This window comes from Trichomycterus rosablanca, chromosome 11 (genome assembly GCF_030014385.1).
Source record: "Trichomycterus rosablanca isolate fTriRos1 chromosome 11, fTriRos1.hap1, whole genome shotgun sequence".
NCBI lineage: Eukaryota > Metazoa > Chordata > Actinopteri > Siluriformes > Trichomycteridae > Trichomycterus > Trichomycterus rosablanca.
The window spans coordinates 21,668,987-21,693,729 of NC_085998.1; the positions used below are offsets into that span (position 1 = coordinate 21,668,987).

The 24,743-nt window shown below is 41.6% G+C and overlaps 1 protein-coding gene across 1 annotated transcript in view; it reads left to right on the forward strand.

The window, feature by feature from the left end:
- Positions 1-24,743, forward strand: part of mctp2a (multiple C2 domains, transmembrane 2a) — a 100,029-nt gene that overhangs the window by 66,098 nt on the left and 9,188 nt on the right. Inside the window, exons 17-18 of the mRNA XM_063004543.1 lie at positions 16,099-16,218; positions 19,849-19,890. Coding sequence (XP_062860613.1) covers positions 16,099-16,218; positions 19,849-19,890 — 162 coding nt within the window. The remainder of the gene's footprint in view (positions 1-16,098; positions 16,219-19,848; positions 19,891-24,743) is intronic.

The window sequence follows — 24,743 nt, forward strand, 5'->3', positions numbered from 1 at the left end:
ATCAGATGTTTAATTTACTAACCAGCAATGCTCACTCGATTTCTTTTAATTGGTTATGTTTTAATGTTTCAGATCGTCTAACATTAAGATCTTTAAACATAATGATTTATAACCTACAACTCCAAATCAGAAAAAGTTGTCTGCTCAACTTCATTTCATTTATTAATAAACATCCATTCCTGCATTTCAGGCCTGCAACACATTCCAAAAAAGTTGGGACGGTAAAGCATTTATCACTTTGTACTGTTGCCATTCCTTTTCACCACACTTAAAAGATGTTTTTGCACCGAGGATACCAAGTGATTTAGTGTTTCAGTTTTTATTTTGTCTCATTCGTCCTGCAAACACGTCTTAAGATGTGCAACAGTACGGGGTCGTGGTTGTCACATTTTCCGTTTCAAAATTCTCCACACATTCTCTATTGGGGACAGATCAGGACTGCAGGCAGGCCAGTCCAGTAGCCGTACCCTCTTCTTCCACAGCCATGCCTTTGTAATGTGTGCAGTATGTGGTTTTGCATCGTCATGTTGAAAAATGCATGAACGTCCCTGGAAAAAATTACGCCTTGAAGGCAGCATATGTTGCTGTAAGATCTCAATGTACTTTTCTGCATTAATGCTGCCATCACAGAAGTGTAAATGACCTTTGCCAGGGTCACTGACACGACCTCATACCATGACCAACCCTGGCTGTTGGACTTGTTGCTGATAACTTGTCTGGATGGTCCATAAAAGACCTGGAATGCTGATTCAACTAACCACAATACATGTTTCCACTGTGTGATGGTCCATCCTAGATGCCTCCAAGCCCAGAGAAGTCGACGCCACTTCTGGACATGGTTAACATAAGGCTTCTTTTTTTGCACAGTAAAGTTGAGATCAAACTGGAGATCATCTGATCATCTTTGCTCATCAGAGACTCAGCCTTTCCTGGATGCTGCTTTTGTACCAAATAGCGCCAGGTAGGACTGAACATCACTCATTCTTCAATGAATGAAATCATTATTAAATAAAAGCCTTGTGTTTTTAATCGAGTTATCTTTGTCTAATATTATAAGTAGTTTCATGATCAAGTGTGTCAAAGATATGTGGACAACTTACAATGAGCTTATTGGACATCCTCCCTCCTTAGTGCTTATAGCAGCCTCCACTCCTCTGCAAAGGCTTTTCACAAGATTGTGGAAATGTGTGCCCATTCAGTCAAAAAAGCATTTGTGAGGTTATCCACTGATGCTGGACAAGAAAGCCTGGACTACAGTTGACAACTGGGGTCAGGGCTCTGTGCAGGCCATTGGAGTTCCACACCTAACACCTAAAACCATTAATGTGCTTGTGCACCGGTCACAGCCATGTCTGTATGACTTGACCACATGGTGTACTAGAATGTTTCAACAGAGCTGTTCTTTTTCGAGTTTTAGGAAGCTTTGCTGGAAGCATAACCATAAATACATTCTAAATAGAGTCATTTTAGAGAAATGATAAACTGTAGAGTTTAATTGATGAATACCTTTAGGTCTTAGTAATTGAGCTAAATGCTCAAAAAACAACATTTTTTTCTCTCTTTTTTATTATTTTCAGTATTAGTGACGAGACAACTACACCTTTTAGTCCCAGGGATGTCATAGCCATCAGGGTGCTTTATAACGTGTGATGTAAGATGTGTAAGGTGATAGTGTGTAAGCTGTGATGTAGGATGTGTAAGGTGATAGTGTGTAAGATGTGTCTGGAAGAGTGTTCTCCTCCAAGCAAAATGATCTGCCCTGTGACTGCATGACCTGCAATTCATGAAGGACACATATGCTAGCCCTTACAGATTATTGCTTGCCATGTGATAGGGCTGATTCGGTTAATGGATGGGAAATAGCATTAACATGTGACATTTTCTGACTTCCGCAACAACTGAGTTTATAATTCGATTAAACATAATTTAAGTAAACAATTAAGTACAGGAAACTGTGTAAGAAGATGCTGGTTAAAAAAGGATTAGGCTGCTCAGGTGGAGCAGTGGTAAAATCCGCTAGCACATCAGAACTGGGATTTTGTATCGCATACATCGTATCGAATCTCAGCTCTGACATCCGGCTGGGCTGGGTGGCTACATGAAGAATGATTGGCTGTTGTTCACAGGGTGGGATGAGCCGGACCAGGGTTCCTCATAACTGGTGCAATTTCGACCTCTGCTGGCTGATTGATGGCGAGTGCGCAGAGTTGGGGAATAATGCTGATCAGGGTGTGGCTCTCCATGCACAAGGGTGGTCCGCATATAAACTCGCCTTGTGCAGGTGAAAAGATGCAATCGGGACTGCACGTGTGTCGAAGGGGGCGTGTGTCAGTTGCAAAGCTCCTCAGTCAGCAGTGGAGGTTGTATCCGAAGAGGTTAAGTGTAACGCAATCAGGGTAATTGGATAAGATTAGATTAGGGGAGAAAATTGTGGGGAAAAAATTGGAGAGAAAGAAAAATAAATTAAATAAAAAGGATTGTTGTATGATATGTTAGAATGGTTTATATATTTTATTTTTATAATGAGCATTTTACACCTATTTGTTACCTACTCACTCTCACTTTCTTAACCGCTTATCCAATTAGGGTCGCGGGGGGTGCTGGAGACTATCCCAGATTTTCAATGGGCGCAAGGCACACAGCAACACCCTGGACGGGGCGCCAGTCCATCGCAGGGCATACATAAATACACACACCCATTCACCTATAGGGCAATTCAGTGTCTCCAATTAACCTGCATGTTTTTTGGACTGTGGGAGGAAACCCACACAGACACGAGGAGAACATGCAAACTCCGCACAGAAAGGACCTGGACCGCCCCACCTGGGGATCAAACCCAGGACCTTCTTGCTGTGAGGCGACAGTGCTACCCACTGAGCCACCGTGCCACCCTTGTTACATTCACAGTTACACCTACCAAACAGATGAACTTTGTGAGTATACAGTTTATTTTCCAAGTGGTGGGCCCCACATTTGGACCCATGCTGTCCGCAAATGGCACCAGTTGGTAGGGTGGGATGCCACTTCTGTTCTGGGTATCTTTTCTCTTTTTAAGAGAAATTGGTTGTCGTAGGCGATCTGTGCAGCTTGCTATATTGTAAAGAGTTTTTATTTCTGCTCTATCCCTTTTTTATCCACTCTTTTCATTGCAGGCTGCAGATGTTTTAGTGGGTTTTCTTTTGCATTTTTCTCCATTCCATCTCCAAAACCTCCTAGTACTTTGCTGTGTTGTTGATGTTTTTTTACATAAGTAATTTTTACATATAACCTCATGGCTAGTGTTAGCTCATGGTCTTCTTTCTGCCCTCTTCTCGGTCTTTAATTGACAAAGCAAGGCAGATTCGTCCAGTTGCCCTCTGATTCACCTAGAAAAAATAACTTAAATGTTTGAATTTTACTCTCTCCCTCTCCTTTACACACACATGGCCTCATTTAGCCTTGTTAAAATTCAGAGTTGATTATATAATTTGGCATCGTTTCACGGCCCTTGTGCTGACCCTCGCAGTGCTGCCTGGAAGTAACATTTTGTCAGCAACTGCATATATAGAGAATAGACACAAAGTGTTGAAATGGACGGTTTAATGATTTAATAGGTTTATTAGAGAAGGACATCAGACAAAAGAATAGTAAAAAGGAACAGTAAAGCATTTACTACTTTGTAATGTCATTCCTTCTCACAATACTTAAAAGAAATTTCATCACCGAAGGTACCAACTGATGAAGTGTTTTAGATGTTATTTTGTCCCAATTGTTCTGCAAGTACCTCTTAAAATGTGCAACAGTACAGGGTTGTTACTGTCACATTTTGTATTTCAAAATTCTCCACACATTCTCTATTGAGGACAGATCAGTGCTGCAGGCAGGCCAGTCTAGTATCCGTACTCTTTTCTTCTGTTGAACAATGTATGGACGTCTCTGAAAAAGATTTTGTCTGCTGATAACAGTCTGGATGATCCTTTTCGTCTTTGGTCCAGAGCGTGCGGCATCCATTTCTTCCAAAGAAAGAACTGGAACACTAATTCGTCTGACCAAAATATTTTGGTCAAACATCACTGGTGTTCAGCTTATGCTTGTGCCCTTGTCCTTTATGCACTGAAATTCCTTAAATTGTTTCATAATATTATGCACTGTAGAGAGTGAGCTATGCAAATTCCCTCCGATTTTTTTAAGAAACATTGTTTTTAAACATTTAAATAATTTGCTCATGCCCATCTTTGTTTCTTGAAATGCAGGAGTGGAGGAATATTAACAAATGAAATAAAACTGACCAGACAAAACATTGAATTTCAAAGGTTCAAACTTAGAAAAAGTTGAGACAGTATAAAAACTGCAAATAAAAAAATTCAGTTTTTTTTTTTTTTAATTAGGGCTGTTAATACATGTATTTAGGATACCTTCAAGAAATTGGGAGAAACGGGGAGTGCTTCTTTTTACCTTTAAGAGAAGAAGTCTCACAGAGAGCCGTAGAGTCTCGCTATGCCTACTCGTGAGTTTTCCACTTTTGTTCCAAACCTCCTGGGTTATTTAGAATAAGAATTTCATTGTACTGTACATGTGTATATGTATAGAACACAAAGGCAATCTTCTTCTTCTATTAAAAAAAAAAAGTGGGAAAACAGGTGGGAAAAAAGCACTCCAAAAGTGGTAGTAAAAAAAAAAGGCGGGAACGGCAAACAAGGGAGATGCTGAAAATGGCGTACTCGAAGGGAGACAATAGTAAACAGATAAAGTCCAACACAAAACTAACCTCAGCCTTGGGACTGAAAACTCTCCTTTAACTAAAATGTTTGTGTTCTCAAGAGTTACTAAACTTAAAGACAGACAGTGAGCTGAGCCCTTCAAGTTCAGCTCACACTTTTCACCCAGAGTTTTCTTTGATATTATTTTTTTCTCTCTGTTTCAGCTTTCTGTTCTTTTTCTCTCTTTTACTTGTTTGTTGTAGTTTTCTTTTCTTTTCACCTTTTTGCTAGTTACCCCTCTACAAAGGTGCAGCACTGAGCCATGGTTTTGGTGAGCTTTTTATGCAGAGCCCAGCAGGTGTGTCTGATCAGCCCTGATCAGCAGTAATTAGTGCTGGGGCTTCTGGGAAATGGAGTTCTGAGAGCTGCTTTCAGCTGCTCTCCTACTGCACCGCCCAGGCCCTCTGCTGGTGACCGGCGGCATGGACCAACCCCTTACATAATCAGCATTAATTGTTGTGTTTTTAATATGTATTTAGAAAGCTTGTATGTGATTTGGTGTTCTGATTTGGCTCCAGTCTCTAATGCTCTACTCTGAATGGACCCAACTAACCCCACTAGTGTCTTTATGACTCATTTTATTTTCATCAACCGCTTTTTCATGGTCAGTGTTGTAGCAGGTCTGGTTTTGAAACACTGGGCTCAAGGCAGGAATACACTGGGCTCAAGGCAGGAATACCCTGGACAGGGCACCAATTCATTGTAAGGTTTTAGCCAATTCCCACTTCCCAGACCTAGTCAATCATGTCTTTGAGGCCCATCCGGCTGATAGCAATGCAGCAATTCAAACCCGGACCTCAGTAGTGGTAAGCTACACTATATTGCCAAAAGTATTTGCGCGTCTACCTTCACACTTGAGTGACATTCCATTCTTAATCCATAGGGTTTAATATGATGTCGGCCCACCCTTTGCAGCTATAACAGCTTCAACTTTTCTGGAAAGGCTTTCCACAAGGTTTAGGAGTGTGTTTATGGGAATTTTTGACCATTCTTCCAGAAGCGCATTTGTGAGGTCAGACACTGATGTTAGACGAGAGAAGGCCTGGCTCGCAGTCTCTGCTCCAATTCATCTCAAAGGTCTTCTATCGGGTCGAGGTCAGGACTCTGTGCAGGTCAAGTTCTTCCACACCAAACTCGCTCATCCATGTCTTTATGGACCTTGCTTTTGTTGGAGCAGGAAGGGGCCATCCCCAAACTGTTCTCACAAAGTTGGAAGCATGAAATTGTCCAAAATCTCTTGGTATGCTGAAGCATTAAGAGTTCCTTTCACTGGAACTAAGGGGCCGAGCCCAACTCCTGAAAAACAACCCCACACCATAATCCCCCCTCCACCAAACTTTACACTTGGCACAATGTAGTCAGAAAAGTACCGTTCTCCTGGCAACCGCCAAACCCAGACTCGTCCATCGGATTGCCAGACGGAGAATCGTGATTCGTCACTCCAGAGAACACGTCTTCACTGCTCTAGAGTCCAGTGGCGGCGTGCTTTACACCACTGCATCCGACGCTTTGCATTGCGCTTGGTGATGTAAGGCTTGGATGCAGCTGCTCGGCCATGGAAACTCATTCCATGAAGCTCTCTACACACTGTTCTTCAGCTAATCTGAAGGCCACTTGAAGTTTGGAGGTCTGTAGCGATTGACTCTGCAGAAAGTTGGTGACCTCTGTGCACTATGCACCTCAGGATCCACTGACCCCGCTCTGTCATTTTACGTGGCCTAACACTTCGTGGCCGAGTTGCTGTCGTTCCCAATCGCTTCCACTTTGTTACAATACCACTGACTGTTGACTGTGGAATATTTAGTAGCGAGGAAATTTCACGACTGGACTTGTTGCACAGGTGGCATCTTATCACAGTACCATGCTGGAATTCACTGAGCTCCTGAGAGCGACCCATTCTTTCAGAAATGTTTGTAGAAGCAGTGTGCATGCCTAGGTGCTTGGTTTTATACACCTGTGGCCATGGAAGTGATTGGAACACCTGAATTCAATGATTTGGATGGGTAAGTAAATATGTTTGGCAATATAGTGTAGCATAATAGACTGCTGCACCACTTTTCATTCAACACAGTTTTCTCTGTTTGTATAATGATTTACCCTGTCTGTCTGCAAAATGCACAGGCATTAGATTTGAGCAGAATAAAGCTGTTGTATACTCAGTATGGTAAATGTTTACATGTAGCACTGACTGTGAGGAACAGTTTTGCTTTTCCCTTGCTACTGCTTCTGTTTACTGCATCAGTAAGCAGTGCGGTTTAGATTCCTCTCTTTCCACCCGCTACTTCCTATTAAATTAATTTGCGAGACTGTATGAATTCTTAGCGAGGGCGTCTTTATCCTTTTGTTTCTACCGGGGCTTCCCCTTTTCCCCTCCGGGGACAGCGTGGGTGGCCGCTGCCAGCTCTCGTTCTGGCTCCTGGAGTTTTTTAATTCACACTTTTAATCACTGAGTGGATGTTTATTAGGCACGGAAATCGAGCCCAATCAAAGGCATGAGCATGTGGAACCACAGAGATGTTTTATGTGAAAGGCAGACTGTGATGTTGCTAACCTGGTAGGCATAGAGGCAGGGCCGTGGTCTCTAAACTTCAGGGTGTCAGGTATACCAAAACCATTTTTACGATTAGTAAATTCCAGACCATAAATGTCAGTGTTGGTTTATTGGGAAATTATTTCAGTAAATCATAGTAGCAATTCTGAAATGCACCAGAGCTGCCAAGCTGCAGATTGTCGTCTACCTTCCTTAATCAATGACGCTCACTGCTAATAAAACACAAAGTGCTTAGAGGTGAATTAGTTCCGCTGTAACGGTGGAGTATTTCAAAAGATGGGGGAAGGCAGACCAATGTCTCTCCTGATTAGTCAGACTCCACTTGACAAGTTGGACCCTGTCTCTGTGCTCGAGTGATGGAATTGGAACAGCTTTTCCATTCGCTTGCTGGGACATTTTTATTAGCATTTTAAAAAGTCATGTAAATTCAGTCCACTTGGGCTGATGCCTAAGCGCGCACACACACACACACACACACACACACACACACACACGTGGTGAGAGGAAAGCTAGATTTTTTTTTTTTTGCACCAAGGTCTGGTTAATCCTCTCATTTAGGCACTGCATTCAGACATGAGGCAATTAACTGTTCTGAGCTTTTTATCTTGTCCAGAAACCATGTGTGCTGCTGAGAAAGAATTTGCATTAGTGTGCTATTATAAATACCTGCGACAGACTTCCAGTCCTGGCTTCCCGTGCGGAAATGAATGAGAATCATTCCACTGCTTGCGTGGGAAGATACAGACTGGGCAATTCCACTGTAGTGGTTATTGTAGTAGCATTTGCAGTGAGGGCAAAGGAATCTAGATTTCATGCTGGGATAGTGTCAGTTTTAAAGATTTGCTTCCTTTGATTTGCCTCACCTTTTCTGTCTACTTGAGGCAGACTACCTGTCACACAAGGGAGCAGACGATGCAGGTTACCACCAATTGGTACACACATATACACTGCGTGTCTGCATGTCTACAACAGTTTTTAGTCCTGTAGCTTTTTTCTCTAATATGCAGTAATAATAAGCCTTAAAGCCTAGTGCACACTACACAATTTATAATTTACTTAGGATCATTGTACAGTGCACACTACGTGACTTGGCCGCTTGCACGTGTGATTTTGTGATCACAGGGGAGCGCATGCTACGTGATCAGTCACGGATGAGGGGTTTTACACCATGTGATTTATCAGTCACACAGCATTTACTCACAAATCCACACTGTCACTCGAAAGGAAATGCCAGGACTCTATGCATAAGCTCTAAAGTAGTGCGAAAACAAAGAGTATTCATACAAAACACAGATAAAATATGGACCTGGAAGCTGACAAGTTGTTGGATCTAGAAAACGATCAAAATCTAAAAAAGTATGTTTAAAAAGGTACAGGGGCTGTTTTTCAGTGAACATGTTTAATTTTAGTGACATACACTGATCAGCCATAACATTAAAACCCTACACACATTGTCCATTGTATCAGCTCCACTTACCATATAGAAGCACTTTGTAGTTCTACAATTACTGACTGTAGTCCATCTGTTCCTCTACATGCTTTGTTATCCCCTTTTCCCGGGACCACTACAGAGCAGGTATTATTTGGGTGGTGGATCATTCTCAGCACTGCAGTGACACTGACATGGTGGTGGTGTGTTAGTGTGTGCTGTGCTGGTATGAGTGGATAAGACACAGCAATGCTGATGGAGTTTTTAAACACCTTAATGTCACTGCTGGACTTAGAATAGTCCACCAGCCAAAATATATCCAGCCAACAGCGCCCCGTAGGCAACGTCCTGTGACCACTGATGAAGGTCTAGAAGATGACCAACTCAAACAGCAGCAACAGATGAGCGATCGTCTCTGACTTTACATCTACAAGGTGGACCAACTAGGTAGGAGTGTCTAATAGAGTGAACAGTTAGTGGACACTGGATCAGACACAGCAGTGCTGCTGGAGTTTTTAAATACTCTCATACCAGCACAACACACACTAACACACCACCACCATGTCAGTGTCACTGCAGTGCTGAGAATGATCCACCACCCAAATAATACCTGTTCTGTGGTGGTCCTGTGGGGATCCTGACCATATGCAGAGTAACAGATGGACTACAGTCAGTAATTGTAGAATTACAAAGTGCTTCTATATGGTAAGTGGAGCTGATAAAATGGACAGTGAGTGTAGATTTTATTTAACTATTGTTATTTATTTATTTATTTAGTCTTTTAGCACAATTTGCCTCACAGATTAGGTAACACCAGTACAAGTGTTTGCATTACTGTTGTTGTTACAATATTGGTTACAATTGTTACAAATGACAAAGGACGTTCAGCATGTTGCTTTAGGGGCTGTGTAGCTAGAATATTCTGTGCATTAGCCATGGGTCACATACAGTATTCCTAGTAGCATTTTGTGTCTGGCCGGACGGTACTTAAGTGTGATGGCAGGTAGACTGACCCCAGAGCATGGCACGGTGTCTAATGCAGTGCCTGCTGATGTGACATGAATATGCTGCTGTTTTAACACAGCTAAACTTGAGGCCTGAAGCTCTTGTCTTTGCTGATCTGTCTTTGTTTGAAGTAAACATACTGTTTCTAACAAGGATCTACATTGCTAGCCAAACACCAACCTATTTCCTGTGGACTGTAGAAAACTAGGCTTGTGAGGGTGGGTAAAATATTAAGAATATGGGTGTATATGATAAACATGATAGAATCAAGGTGTGATTACTAAAGATTACAACATTATCAACATTAGTATGTTGTTGGTCTCCCTTTACTGCTTTAACAGGCTTTATTTTTTTGTGAACATGACTCTTAAGCGAGGCTGGGTGCTGATTTGGCTGGCGAGGTCTGCTTTCAATCTGTTTTCTAATCTCAAAAGGTGTTGGATAGGGTTAAGGTCAGGGCTCTGTCTTGGCCAATCAAGTTTCTGCATTACAAACCCAGAAAACCAATCACGTAAGGACCTCATTTGTGTACAATCACAGTCATGCTAAAACAGGAAAAGGGTTTTCAAAACTGTTTTCACAATTATTTCAAATTTCATGGTATGTTATAGTATTCGGATTTCCTACAGAGCTCAGGCAAAATCTTTAAAATCAACATGTAGAGTTGCACTATGTGTTGGGTTGAATTAGGTTAGGTATTTACCAAACCCAGATTTGTGCCATGAAAATATTCTACCACCGGAGGATGCTTGCCTATTTCCCTTGCTATTTTTTAATGATAATTCTTCAGTTTACAGTTAGTTTCGGTTTATGAATGACAAATAGGGCAAAATTCATGCACCAATGAGGCATAACATTATGACCACCTTCCTGATATTGTGTTGGTCTCCCTTTTGCTGCCAAACCAGCCCTGACCCGTCGAGGCATGGACCTTTCTATCAGAACCAGCATTAACTTCTTCAGCAGTTTGAGCTACAGTAGCTCTTCTGTTGGTTCAGACCACACCGGCCAGCCTTCGTTCCCCATGTACATCAGTGAGCCTTGGCCGCCCATGAACCTGTCGCCGGTTTACCACTGTTCCTTCCTTGGAGCACTTTTGATAGATACTGACCACTGCAGACCGGGAACACCCCACAAGAGCTGCAGTTTTGGAGATGCTCTGACCCAGTCGTCTAGCCATCACAATTTGGCGCATGTTGGCAAACTCACTCAAATTCTCATGCTTGCCCATTTTTCCTGCTTCTAACATATCAACTCTGAGGATAAAATGTTCACTTGCTGCCTAATATATCCCACCCACTAACAGGCTGTGATGAAGAGATAGTCAGTGTTATTCACTTCACCTGTCGGTGGTCATAATGTTATGTCTGGTCAGTGTATGTTTTTATAATCTTATCCAATGCAGTTTATTTCTATTGTATGTATAAGCTTTTTTTCACATGTTCTTAATATTGTATAACTATATTATACTATAAAATATGGTCATTTCCATACTCCTATGACTGATGTTTTATAGTACGTACAACTCTTATTTCTAAAAAAGTTGGGGCACTGTGTAAAATACAGTAAAAGAAGAATCACTGATTTGTTCATTCTCTTGAATTCTCTTACTTAACTAAGAAAAGTACAAAGAAAAGATGTCCAGTGTTTTCACTGATCAACTTCATTATACTGTATATTGTAAATAGAAACACATTTAGAATTTCATGCCTGCAACACACTCAAAAGATGAGACAGGGGTGTGCTAACCCATGTGTTCCATCACCTTTCCTATTAATAAGACTTTTTAATTGTTTGGGAACTGGGGACACCAATCGTTGCAGTTTATTATGTAATTTTTGTCCGAATTTGCTTGCTCAACAGTCAGTTTCACTATTGTCTGATTTTTCTCTTCATGCTACGCCATACAAGTCAAGCACACACATTTTGTGTCTATATGAAGCTATGCTGTTGTAGCATGCACATAATAAGGCCTTTCTGTACATGACTTTTGAGCTCTCAGTCTGCATTGCATGAGAGTTGTCATGCTACTGTGATACATACATTATGACCACTGACAGGTGAAGTGTATAACACTGATTATCTCTTCATCATCGCACCTGTTAGTGGGTGGGATATATTAGGCAGCAAGTGAACATTTTATTTGACAAGGGCCAAATTGTGATTGCTAGACGACTGGGTCAGAGCATCTCCAAAACTGCAGCTCTTGTGGGGTGTTCCCAGTCTGCAGTGGTCAGTATCTATCAAAAGTGGTTCAAGGAAGGAACAGTGGTAAACCGGCGACAGGGTCATGGGCGGTCAAGGCCCATTGATGCACGTGGAGAGAGAAGGCTGGCCCGTGTGGTCCGATGCAACAGACGAGCTACTGTAGCTCAAATAGCTAAAGAAGTTAATGCTGGTTCTGATAGAAAGGTGTCAAAGGACCAACACAATGTTAGGAAGGTGGTCACAATGTTATGCCTGATCATTGTATGGCCACATGGGCTCTGGAGTACTTCAGAAAGTTATTGTTACTAAGAAATGCAAGATGACACCATTACAAAGAAAGACAATTCTCTGCAGAAACGACTTTGTAAACACAGTTTACCTTTTTTTTGGGACAACAGACGTTGAGTTCTTTGTGGCAAAGATAAATACGACCATACAGACTATTATCAGTGATAAAGTGCAAAAGCCAACATCTGTCATGGTTTGGGAGTGCGTCAGTTTGCATGTTATGGGTGACTTGCATATGTGTGAAGGTACCATTGACGTGGCAGCATATATTGGGATTTAAGAACATGAGCTTACATTAACCGTAATTTTATTGTAGACAGGATGAATCCAAGTTATTTCTGTTAAGTCTGTCTGGTCAGCTTCATTTCATTTGTTAATATACCTACATTCCTGCATTTCAGGCCTGCAACACATTCCAAAAACGTTGGGACAGTAAAGTATTTATCACTTTATATTGTTAATGTTACTATATTGTTATATTACTATATATATTATTATATTACTATATTTATATTGTTACTAATATATTGTTTATATTGTTATTGAAGAAATTTCCTGAAAAGGATCAATAAATAGTCTGTCTGTCTGTCTGTCTGTCTGTCTGTCTGTCTGTCTGTTTACCTACCTACCTACCTACCTACCTACCTACCTACCTACCTACCTACCTATCTATCTATCTATCTATCTACTATTCCTTCTTGCAACACTTACCAGATGTTTTTGCACCAAGGATAACAAGCGATGAAGTGTTTCAGGTGTTATTTTGTCCCCATTCTTCTTGCACACACATCTTAAGGGTAGTCGTTGTCACATTTGTATTTTGCCATTGTAATTCTCCACACATCGTCTATTGGGGAGAGATCAGGACTGCAGGCAGGCCAGTTCAGTACCTGTACTCTCTTTTTTTTGTAATGTGTGTAGATTGTGGTTTTACATTGTCATGCATGGGCATATGAAAGAATTCATCTCAATGTACAGCCCCATACCATGACAGCATGACAGACCCTGGCTTTTGGACTTGTCTGAATCGCCTTTTTTATCTTTGGTCCAGAGCACATGGCGTCCATTTTATCCAAAACATGCCTGGAATACTCATTGGTCAGACCATAATACATGATTCCAGTGTGTGATGGTCCATCTTAGATTCCTTAGAGCCCAGAGAACTCGACACATGGATCACAGGTGTTCAGCTTAGACCTGCAGCCTGTGTTCCTCCAGATTTATTAAATTGTTTAATGATATTATGCACTGTAGAGGAGAAATATGCAAATCCCTTCCAATTTTTCTTTGAGGAACATTATTGATAGACATTTCAATAATTTTTTGCCTCATTTTTTAAACCTCTTAACTAGTCCTAATTTTGCCTCTATCCCAACTTCTTAGAATGTGTTGCAGGCCTGAAATGTAGGAATGGGTAGGAATGTATTTGTAACAAACAGGCCAAGACGTGACAAGAGTGGCGAACACACACTCAGAGGTAGAATAATATTTAATAATCACAAAAGACAAGACAAAGGGTACACAAGACAAGACCAGACACAAACACGACCTAAGCTAAATGCTAATGCTAATGCTAATCTAAACACATGAACAATGCTAAAGCTAAACTATGCTACACTAACAGCCAACGCTAATCTAAACACACAAGAAACCTGACTAAACTATACTAGACTCTAAACTAAGGCTAAACATGATCTTAGATTAACACAAGACATGAAGACATGAACAAGACTAACACTAAGCAAACCGCTCAGGTGGCGCAGCGGTAAAGTACGCTAGCTTACCAGAGTTGGGGTTCCAGATACATCGTATCGAAACTCAGCTCTACCTTTCCGACTGGGCTGGGTGGCAGCATGAACAACGTTTGGCTGTTGTTCAGGGTTAGGGGTAGGAAGTTGGAGCATAGGTCCTCATAACTGCTGCAACTGTGGCCCCTGCTGGCTGACTGACGGCGCCTGCACAGGGCTGAGGAATAACATTGAGGGGGGTGTGACCCTCCGTGCACAGTGTCCCTTAGTGTATGAACTCGGCTCTGACAAAGCCAAGGCTACATGGGCAAGAAATCCCAAAAAAGTCTCTGTTATTGGATCCACAGCTTCTTGCTTAAATGCTCTTAGCATTACCTACAACAAGGTGTAGCTGTGGATTCATTAGCAGGAGACCAATCAAAGTAAGGAGGTGTAAACAAACAAACAAAAGCCTCCTTAACGATGTTCTCCCGGAGAGAGGGTCGTGGCACATAAACACAAAATAAAACATGTAATAGCTTGTATTCATATTGTAAATGTTTTATTTGTACTTTTCATACTGTCTCAGTGTTTTCTGATTCAGGGTTGTACATACATTGTAACACATTTCTTTTTTAATTATATTTGATCAAACTACATAGCTAAAAGGCAAGATGTAAATGTAGCCTTTTCTCTGTTATGACGAACATCGTAAATCACTGAATTAATTTCTTGGAATTGTTTCCTTCTTTATAGTTTGACTGGCAGATAGATACTCTGATAGTTTCACAGACACAGACTCATTATGCCAGCGCTAAACCTGGTTAAGCGTGTCTATCCAATTAGTACTCGGCTGGGCTGTGGGGTGTAAAGTGTTTCCCACGTCTCTCTTTCTCCATATATATATACTAAGCTATAACATTAAAACCACCTTCTTGTTTCTACAATCACTGTCCATTTTAGCAGTTCCACTTCTACAATTACTGACTGTAGTCCATCTGTTTTTCTACATGCTTTTTGACCCCAAATTACCACTACAGAGCAGGTTTTACTTAGGTGGTGGATCATTCTCAGCACTGCAGTGACAATGACATGGTGGTGGTGGTGTGTTAGTGTGTGTTGTGCTGGTATGAGTGGATCAAACACAGCAGTGCCAATGGAGTTTTTAAATACTGTGTCCACTCACTGTCCACTCTATTAGACACTCCTACCTAGTTGGTCCACCTTGTAGATGTAAAGTCAGAGACGATCGCTCATCTATTGCTGCTGTTTGAGTTGGTCATCTTCTAGACCTTCATCAGTGGTCACAGGACGCTGCCCGCGGGGCGCTGTTGGCTGGATGTTTTTGGTTGGTGGACTATTCTCAGTCCAGCAGGGACAGTGAGGTGTTTAAAAACTCCATTAGTGCTGCTGTGTTTTATCCACTCATACCAGCACAACACACACTAACACACCACCACCATGTCAGTGTCACTGCAGTGCTGAGAATGATCCACCACCCACATAATGCCTGCTCTGTGGTGGTCCTGTGGGGGTCCTGACTTTTGAAGAACAGGGTGAAAGCAGGTTAAAAAAGTATGCAGAGAAACAGATGGACTACAGTCAGTAATTGTAGAACTTCAAAGTGCTTCTATTTGGTAAGTGGAGCTGATAAAATGGACAGTGAGTGTAGAAACAAGGAGGTGGTTTTAATGTTATGCCTGATCGGTGTATATATATAAATAATAGAACTTTATGTATTATGTATACTTACCCTGTACCCTTGTACTGCTGTTGTGGATTTACACCGTTCCAACATAGTGTTAATCAATGTGAATGGAATTTTGAAATATTAAAATCTCTTCTGTGCTGGTAACATGTGTTCACACACACTCACACACTTACATGGACTGACAGAGCTTGTGAGACTGTGATTCTCATGAGAGATGGAATCTTGCATGGCAGCCTGCTTGGGTTATTTCTGTAGGCTGGGGGGACTTATGACACATTTGTTTGGTTTTGAGGAGGTGGTTTCTGAGCTCTGCATGTCTCACCGTGGATCTGAGTAGGCTTATGTTGAATATTGTTGCCCACTGTAAGGTTCGTCAGTCTGACCCCCTGTCTGCCCTCTTCTCATCCCTCTTCTTTTCTCTCTTGTTTTATGAATTTCAGACCTTCATGGTGACGGTGTGGCACTTTGAGGCATTCATGCTGCCTCTTTTCCTCCTGCTGCTCATCGGCTGGAACTACTTCCACATCACGCCAGGCGTGGGCAGCCACAGTCAGGACATGGTGAGTGCAGTGACCTCACACACACAGCAGTGGAGCAATCCTTGTCAGTCAGCCCACATGCTTTTTCAGGTGGAGGAAAGATCAGCAGTGTGCACTGGACTGGATTATTTGAAAGACCTGATCAAAATAAGTTTAGATTTACTGAGAGACTGACTGTATTTGTAATTGATGATTGGAAACACTGAAGGTGGAGGAGGACCTGGTCAGTGTAGTAAACTCACACAGTGTAGGGTAGCAGTACTGATAAGACAGCCTACACAAAGCTTTACTACTAAGAAAAGATTAGCACAAAGACATACACTCAATGCAAGCTAACTGTTATAACTAGGGCCCTTCTAAATTCACAGGAGGGCGGCACGGTGGCTAAGTGGGTAGCACTGTCGCCTCACAGCAAGAAGGTCCTGGGTTCGATCCCCAGGTGGGGTGGCCCAGGTCCTTTCTGTGTGGAGTTTGCATGTTCTCCCCATGTCCGCATGGGTTTCCTCCCACAGTCCAAAGACATGCAAGTGAGGTGAATTGGGGACACTAAATTGTCCATGACTGTGTTCGATATAACCTTGTGCACTGATGAACCTTGTGTAATGAGTAACTACCGTTTATGTCATGAATGTAACCAAAAGTGTAAAACATGACGTCAAAATCCTAATAAACAAACAAACAAACAAATTCACAGGAATATGTGCTTAATTTGATGTTCAAAAATCACAGATTTCACAGACTGTTAAACAAAAGTGATTCATTGTGATTCACAAGTGAGTCATTAAATAACATTTATAAATTGAATAATAGAACCAATGGAAGCTACTTCGACATCTTGGACATTTTGTCTAATTGCTAATGTAACCGAGCGTCTTTACAGTTTGTTTATAAAGAAAGAAAGAAACTGTACATAGACAAACTATCAGAAGCATAATACTTTACTGGCTTGTTCTTTTGAGCACAGACTTTAGAGAGATGATCACTTGTGTAGAAAAGCACACTGTTCCATTGACTATGGAATCCCCAAAGGGACAAAATGCTCTCAATATGTAAACACATACACCAAACACTCTACATTACAGAAAAGTCTGTTACACTAACATAATTATGGTATGATTGCCAGGACCGCTAATTGCAACATTTCCCAGGAAATGGCTTATTTCATGGTCAGTGACGGGATTTAGTAGAGCTTTAGTTATAACTGTAACTTGCAAATCTAACAACAATTAATGTACTGCCTGACTAAAATAAGTACTACACCGATTAGGCATAACATTATGACCACCTTCCTAATATTGTATTGGTCCTGCTTTTGCTGCCCCACACGCAACAAACTGTGATGCACTGTGTATCCTGACACCTTTCTATCAGAACCAGCATTAACTTCTTCAGCTATTTGAGCTACAGTAGCTCGTCTGTTGGATCGAGCCAGCCTTCGCTCTCCACGTGCATTAATGAGCCGTGGTCACCCATGACCCTGTCGCCGGTTTACCACTGTTCCTTCCTTGGACCACTTTTGATAGATACTGACCACTGCAGACCGGGAACACCCCACAAAAGCTGCAGTTTTGGAGATGCTCTGACCCAGTCGTCTAGCCATCACAATTTGGCCCTTGTCTAACTCGCTCAAATCCTTACGCTTGTCCATTTTTCCAGCTTCTAACACATCAAGTTTGAGGATAAAATGTTCACTTGCTGCCTAATATATCCCACCCACTAACATGTGCCGTGATGAAGAGATAATCAGTGTTATTCACTTCACCTGTCAGGGGTCATAATGTTATGCCTGGTCGGTGTATATGGTTACTGGCTGCTTCTTTTCACCTGGCCACTGTGGAATTCACACAGGGAGCTTTAACCTTAACATTTAACAGAAAAAAACACACTGTGCTCCCTGTGTTCCTGTCCTGCTTGATCAGCACATCAGTCGGTCGGTACCGTTATTGCAGTAACAGGGAGAATACTCCACATATAGCGTTCCTTTTCTCAGACGCGGCTAATTGTGTCTGTTGAGTATTCGACCAGGCCGGTGGCACTTCTGAGACACAAACCCAGGTCCCTTCAGTATTGGGCTAACACACTGGACTGCTGCATGCCCCAGTGTTCTTACACAACTAAATTGTTTATATATTTGGGTCATTCTAGAAAAAAAGAGGTTTTGTTTTGTACTCCAGAACTAACATTAAACTTATACTTTAACAAACATTTGTAAAGGACATGTATTCCTGTTTTATGTCAGGGCTTTAAATGAGGTCTGCAACTGTTATTATTTGACATAAAGAAATGTTGGCCAACTGTTATTTGGAGGTTCAGGTCCCTAGAAAACCTTTTCCCAACTGATATATTTTAAAAACCTAATTTCTTATGTCTACTAGAAATTACCCTGTGTGTGTGTGTGTGTGTGTGTGTGTGTGTGTGTATAAGTGTGTGTGTGTGTGTGTGTGTGTGTGTGTGTATATATATATATAAGTGTGTGTGTACTACTACTACTACTACTACTACCACCACTAATAATAATAATAATATTTTTTTTACAATTGCTTTATCTTGCTCAGGGTCACAGTGGGTCTGGCTTCCTCGAAATCACTGGGCAATGCAGTAACACCCTGGATGGGTCCTTGGTGGCCCCCTTCCCGCCAATCTTGTCTACATATACAGTAGATGCGCCGCTGGAGATCTGAATCCTGGATCCCAGCTGTAGTGGATTAGCGTAATTTACTGCAGCACCCCCCAAAACAATAATAATAGTAATAACAAAAACAAAAAAAGAATGCATCATATTGGTCAAGTGATCCGTCTAAGTAAACAGCAAAATGCCCCATGTAGTATCTGTTCTTTTGCCTGTTTGTTTCTGTTCATGATAATAAAACTAATAAAAGTGCAATTACTGACCACCCAAAAGGTCCAGCAGTCTAATACAGCGGTCCCCAACCTTTTTTGCACCAAGGACCGGTTTCATATAAGATATATTTTCACGGACCGGCGGGGGCGGGAAAATTTAAAATAAAATTATACGATAAGCATAATAACAAAAACACAGAGTGCATAACAATACTACTCAACAATGGTGGAAAATCAGTGGGAACCCTGAGCTTTTTTTCGCTGCAACGAGACTCTCCCACCTAGGGGTGATAGGAGACAATAATACTCGAAGTGTGTTCCTTATGGCAGGAAAGTGCACTCTGGCTGATGTTAAAGTCAGGTGCAGCACTGTCACTGAGTCCTGACCCCTTGACACTGGCAGAATCAGAACACCAGTGTCACATCCCATACACAGAAAGCGATGACTTGATGTAAAGTTTTTCAAGCACAAGCAGCCCAAATGTATTTTTCCCTCTTTTTTTTTCATGAGTGGGTGTGTATACAGTGTATGCATGTGTGTGCTGGTGTGTGTTTGTGTTTATGTTGTGAAGAAATGAGATTGCTCGGTGGTGACATGGCTCTTGTAAGGAAGGCCCTATCACAGTCACCTTTCCTTTTTGTCTGAGGTCACCCCATGATGTAGTTACCAAGGCAACGGACCTCTCCCAATAGGGGTGGACGTACAAGAGAAGGTTTTCATTATGAGGTGTTTGTTAGAAAAAAAATGCTCCAGTGCCTCCATGTCCCCACCTTTCAGGCTCTTCTAACTCTGCTCTCCTTCTCTTCTAGGAGAACATGTCCACAGCTGAGGACGAAGACGAGGATGAAAAGGTACTTTTTGTATCACGTCTTGGCTTTTTTATTTATTTTTTGATTAACCAGAGTTCACAGAGGTGTGGGGCTGACCTTGCAGTGCTGTACCGTGACGGGCTGTCTGTCCGGTCTCTGTGTTTAACTTGCAACATCCGAAGTGAACGCGCTTGAAATGAGGACAGGCAGCATTACCGTTTCAGCAAAGCCCATTTTTCCTCTAGTTTCCATGTGGTCTCCGGGGAGCGTTCCCTCCGACGGCAAATGGATTTGGTTGCTTTGCTGCGCTCCTTTGAAACGCAAAAATAAGCACAGAACGGAATCATTAATTGAAGCCCGCCTTCCGCTGGGGAATAGATACATTATGAAAAAGTTCACAGCAGACGCATCTAAATAGGGAGGCTGGTCTTTAGTTTGAACTCAGGCTAGATAAATAAATTGCAGCTTGTTCTTTTTATTTATACATAGACCAGCAAGCATTTATACAGCTTAGGCAAACACTGATTTATAGTAATCATAAATCAGCTATAAATACACACAGAAAACACAGTGCTCATTGCTAATGGGTTTTCATTTAGCATGTGGTTCAGTTTGTTTTGTAGCAGTGGTCTGAGACTGCTAACTGGTATCCATTAAAGCGCCCTGTTCATTAAATGTGTATAGTCATGTCTATAGACCCGGCTTATCACCACATTATCCCTTGATGTCTGGTCAGAAAAGGATCGGGTTTATAGCCGGATGATGTGTTATTGCTTTCTGACGTGGATATGTGGAAGTGTAGAGCCCTGAGCCTCTGAGCGCTGACCCCAGCGTCGTGTGGCTGCAGGCTTTCAGATTCATATCCATAATGTGCTAAAAATATTCGCCTGCCATGGCGTGAGCTTCATCCACACAGTGCTAAAAACAGTTATCTCTTCCAAATACTATGCCGAGCTGCTAATTCAGGAATGAAACACATTATGTGTGTGTACAAGCACATTTACTGATGCCCAGCAGCTAAGCAACTGTGATGAATACTAAAGATTAAAAAACAGGCCCATGAAAATTGCAATGAAGGTGCCAATTAGATGTAGCACATGAGCACTGCATGGAAACGTCTGTATGTGTTTAATGTGTTAACTTGAAAATGAGTTTCATTTGTCATCCAGTTTACTCTGGTCTCGGTCGAGGTGGGTCCAGCGGCACCCGAATACAGTGGGCGTAAGACAGAAATACACTGTGGAAAAAGCAGCAATCCATCAAAGCCAACACAAACTCACTTATTCACTCTTACACCTAGGGACAAGTGAAGTGAAGGGGGGGGTGTGAAAAGGCAGATATGATACTCTTAAGGTATATGTGTTATTAGTTTGGGTACTTCATGGCTTGGCACGATATATATATATATATATATATATATATATATATATATATACAGTATATATATATATATATATATATATATGTATATATATATACGTATATATATATTAATTCATAAATATATATTACTTATAATACTATTTATAATAATAATAATAATCTACACATTCAGGCTTTAGGGAAATGTAAATGTGTGCATCTCTATCAAAAATAATAATAATACAGTTGTACTCTTTACTCGACATCCCCTAAACTCAAATTATTTGAAACTCGATGCCCTTCTTTGAGAAATTTGTACCCTTAAACTCAACATTTACCTTAAACTCAACGTGTGCGACTTTCGTTTTGTTCAGCGCTCAGCTCTCCACTTCTGATTGAGGAGAGTGAGACTGACACACGCCCCCTCCGACACGTGTGCAGTAGCGGACTGCATCTTTTCATATGTTTATATGTTTCTTTCGAGTTTATATGCAGATCAGCTTTGTGTATGGAGAGCCACAACCTGATCAACGCATTATTCCTCAACTCTGTGCAGGTGCCATCAACCAGCCAGCCACATTCAACCCTATCCGGCTCCCCACCCTGTATGAACAACAGCCAATCGTTGTTTATGCAGCCTCCCAGCCCAGCCGGATGGCAGAGCTGAGTTTCGAACCAACAAGTTTGAAATGTCAGCGCTGGTGTGCTAGCGACTCGAGGCCTTTTAAACTCGATGCCACTTCCAGAACCAATTGACGTTTCAAGCAGTGGCGGCTGCTGGTCTTTCAAAGAGGGGAAGCTCATTGTCGGCTTACATCATAAAATTTGTCAATTTATTTACACATAAATTCTGCCCTCTGTTCCTTTTCAAGAAAATGGCCTGAAATGGGTTGCAGTTTGTCTTTCGACTTCACTCGCTAAATCCGCGATGGGACTGAAGCGCCCAGTGATTAAGTGAAGGTGTAGATCTCAAAATAGCTGTCAATCAAAACGGGATTCAGCCTTTCGACTGATCCTCCAATCATCTTGCAGAAGCTCAGCGTCCAGACCCGCCCACAACTCCATTCACCCCCAGAGACGCTCAGCGTCCGGGGGCGGGACAAAATTGTGGCATTTATCCAATGACCGGCGAGTTTCGAAGCAATGAAAAAAAACGTCCCATTGAAGTGAATAGACGCTCAGCTTCTGCGGGCAAATGCATTGACGCTACGGGAATGTATGAGAAGTTCGAGTCAGTTGATTTGTGATAAGTAGCTGATTCTGAACGAACTCGTCTTCGAGATGAACGTGTTCGAACGCATTTGTAGTCAATGAAATGTTAACACAACTGTACATATTTCACCATTTAATTTTTGACATTTTACGGGAAGCTGAGCTTTCTTTGCAGTCTTAGAGAAATTGCCACTGGTTTCAAGGTACCACTGTATATTCTGAGGCCTGAAGCTGGTTACACCCAAAAGTTGGCACTGAGAGTACAATTTTAAACTTATGAGATGGCACCAGCAATTTAAAAGGTTTCTGTGTACTATTACATCCTTAAATTACTTTTTCACAGTCTGATAAAATAGGCTTTAAATTTGTTACCATATTTTGAAGTTAAAAACATGCAAGTACAACAGTGAAAGAATACGATCTGTAAACATCCTGATATTTGGTATGGCTGTATAGTAGGGTGACCATATTATTATATTTTTTTTTTAAAGACCACTTGGCAGAATAGCAGCATGGGCCAGATGTGAGGTGGATGAGTTGGATTGGTAATTTCATGTAATTGCTGGCACAATGTGTGATAGGTAGGGGGTTAAATATTTGACAAATGCATCAATAGCCATGCAACTATTTGAAAATGTTCATGCTGTTTCAGAACCAGGGAAAGACTTTTTTACAAGGCGGACGTGCAGTCCATTGATCTGTAGCTGCTGTAATGTGTTGTGGTGTGAAATGCTTTCCAGGTCATGCATTCGGCTTTCCAAGGATCCCGACCAAGACAAAAACACTGATTTTTTTCTGTAATTCATCTGTGAATTTTCATTTGCGCCTGGGCATTTTAAAGAGAAGTGTGAGAAAGCGGGATCTAAAGAGACACAGACTACAAAAGTCGAATCCTGGACATTAGTGGTGATTTAGAAATCCTAGCTGGATGAATTGTTTAGGTCCGAAAAAGGACATGTCCGAAAAACAGTATGATCACCCTACTGTAAAAAAATAAGGCTAATAAAGGTATTAAAATATAACAACCCAACATGTTTACACTTTAAGCACACATCTTCCCTGAGGGAAAGAGAATAATCCTGTACAATCATGTGTCCAGTCAGACTTCCCTTTGGCCTTAGGTACCAGTCAGACTGTGCACATCCACACTGGTTTAATCACATCAGAGAAAGAGACAAAAAGAAAAACAACCCCCCGGTTCTGGGTCCCACAAGACTGCAAGAAAATATAGCCTGGTTTCAGAGGCCCTGCCGTGCCAAGCCAGAAAGTAAGCTGACCCCAACTTATAACACACAGACCTACACCACCTACACCCCAGGACGCCAACTGAGTGTACCATATCTGCCCTTTCACCCCCCTCTTCACTCACTCCCAATGAATCACCTTCAAGATGTAGCACAAGGACGGAATGCTGATGTCATATTCACTTAAGTGCACTCCAGTGTGTACAAGCATGAGACATGATTAAGCCTCTGTGAATCTTGCATCTACTTTTCTTTTTTGTACTCATTTGTATTCTGTTTGTAATAAAATGTGATTATTTGGGACAGCTTTAGATGAATATTAACAATTTACATCAACTACTGAAATTGTATGTACAACCCCAGTTCCATAGAAGTTGTTACTGTAAAAATGGCATTAAAATGTACAGCAATGATTCGCAAATGCTTTTTGATGTGGAAGTGTAGAGTCCTGAGCCTCTGAGCGCTGACCTCGGCTTTGTGTGGCTTCATTTCATTTGTTATTAATTACCTTTGCCAAGGGCACTGACACAGCCCCATGCCATGACAGACCCTGGCTTTTGGACTTGTTGCTGATAACAGTCTGGATGGTCCTTTTCATCTTTGGAAGACCTGGAATGCTGATTTGTCTGACCACAATAAGATAATCCTTTATTAGTCCCACAGTGGGGAAATTCACAATACACGTTTCCAAAGTGGTATTTGTGCAAGTAACTCTGTATTATAGAGCTTGACAAAGGTTTGCCAAAGTAATCCCTCACCCATGTGGTTATATCAGCTATTGTTGAGTGGCGGTTCTTGATGCAGTGCCGTCTGAGGAATCTAAGATCATGGGCGTTTAGCTTAAGCTTGCACCCTTGGCCTTTACGCACTGAAATTCCTCCCGATTCCTTAAACTGTTTAATGATATTATGCACTGGTAGAGGGAGAAATATGCAAATCCCTTCCAATCTTTCTTTGAGGTTCATTGTTTTTAAACATTTCAATAATTTTCTCACACATTTGATGACAAACTGGAGATCATCTGGCCATCTTTGCTCATCAAAGACTCAGCCTTTCCTGGATGCTGCTTTTGTACCA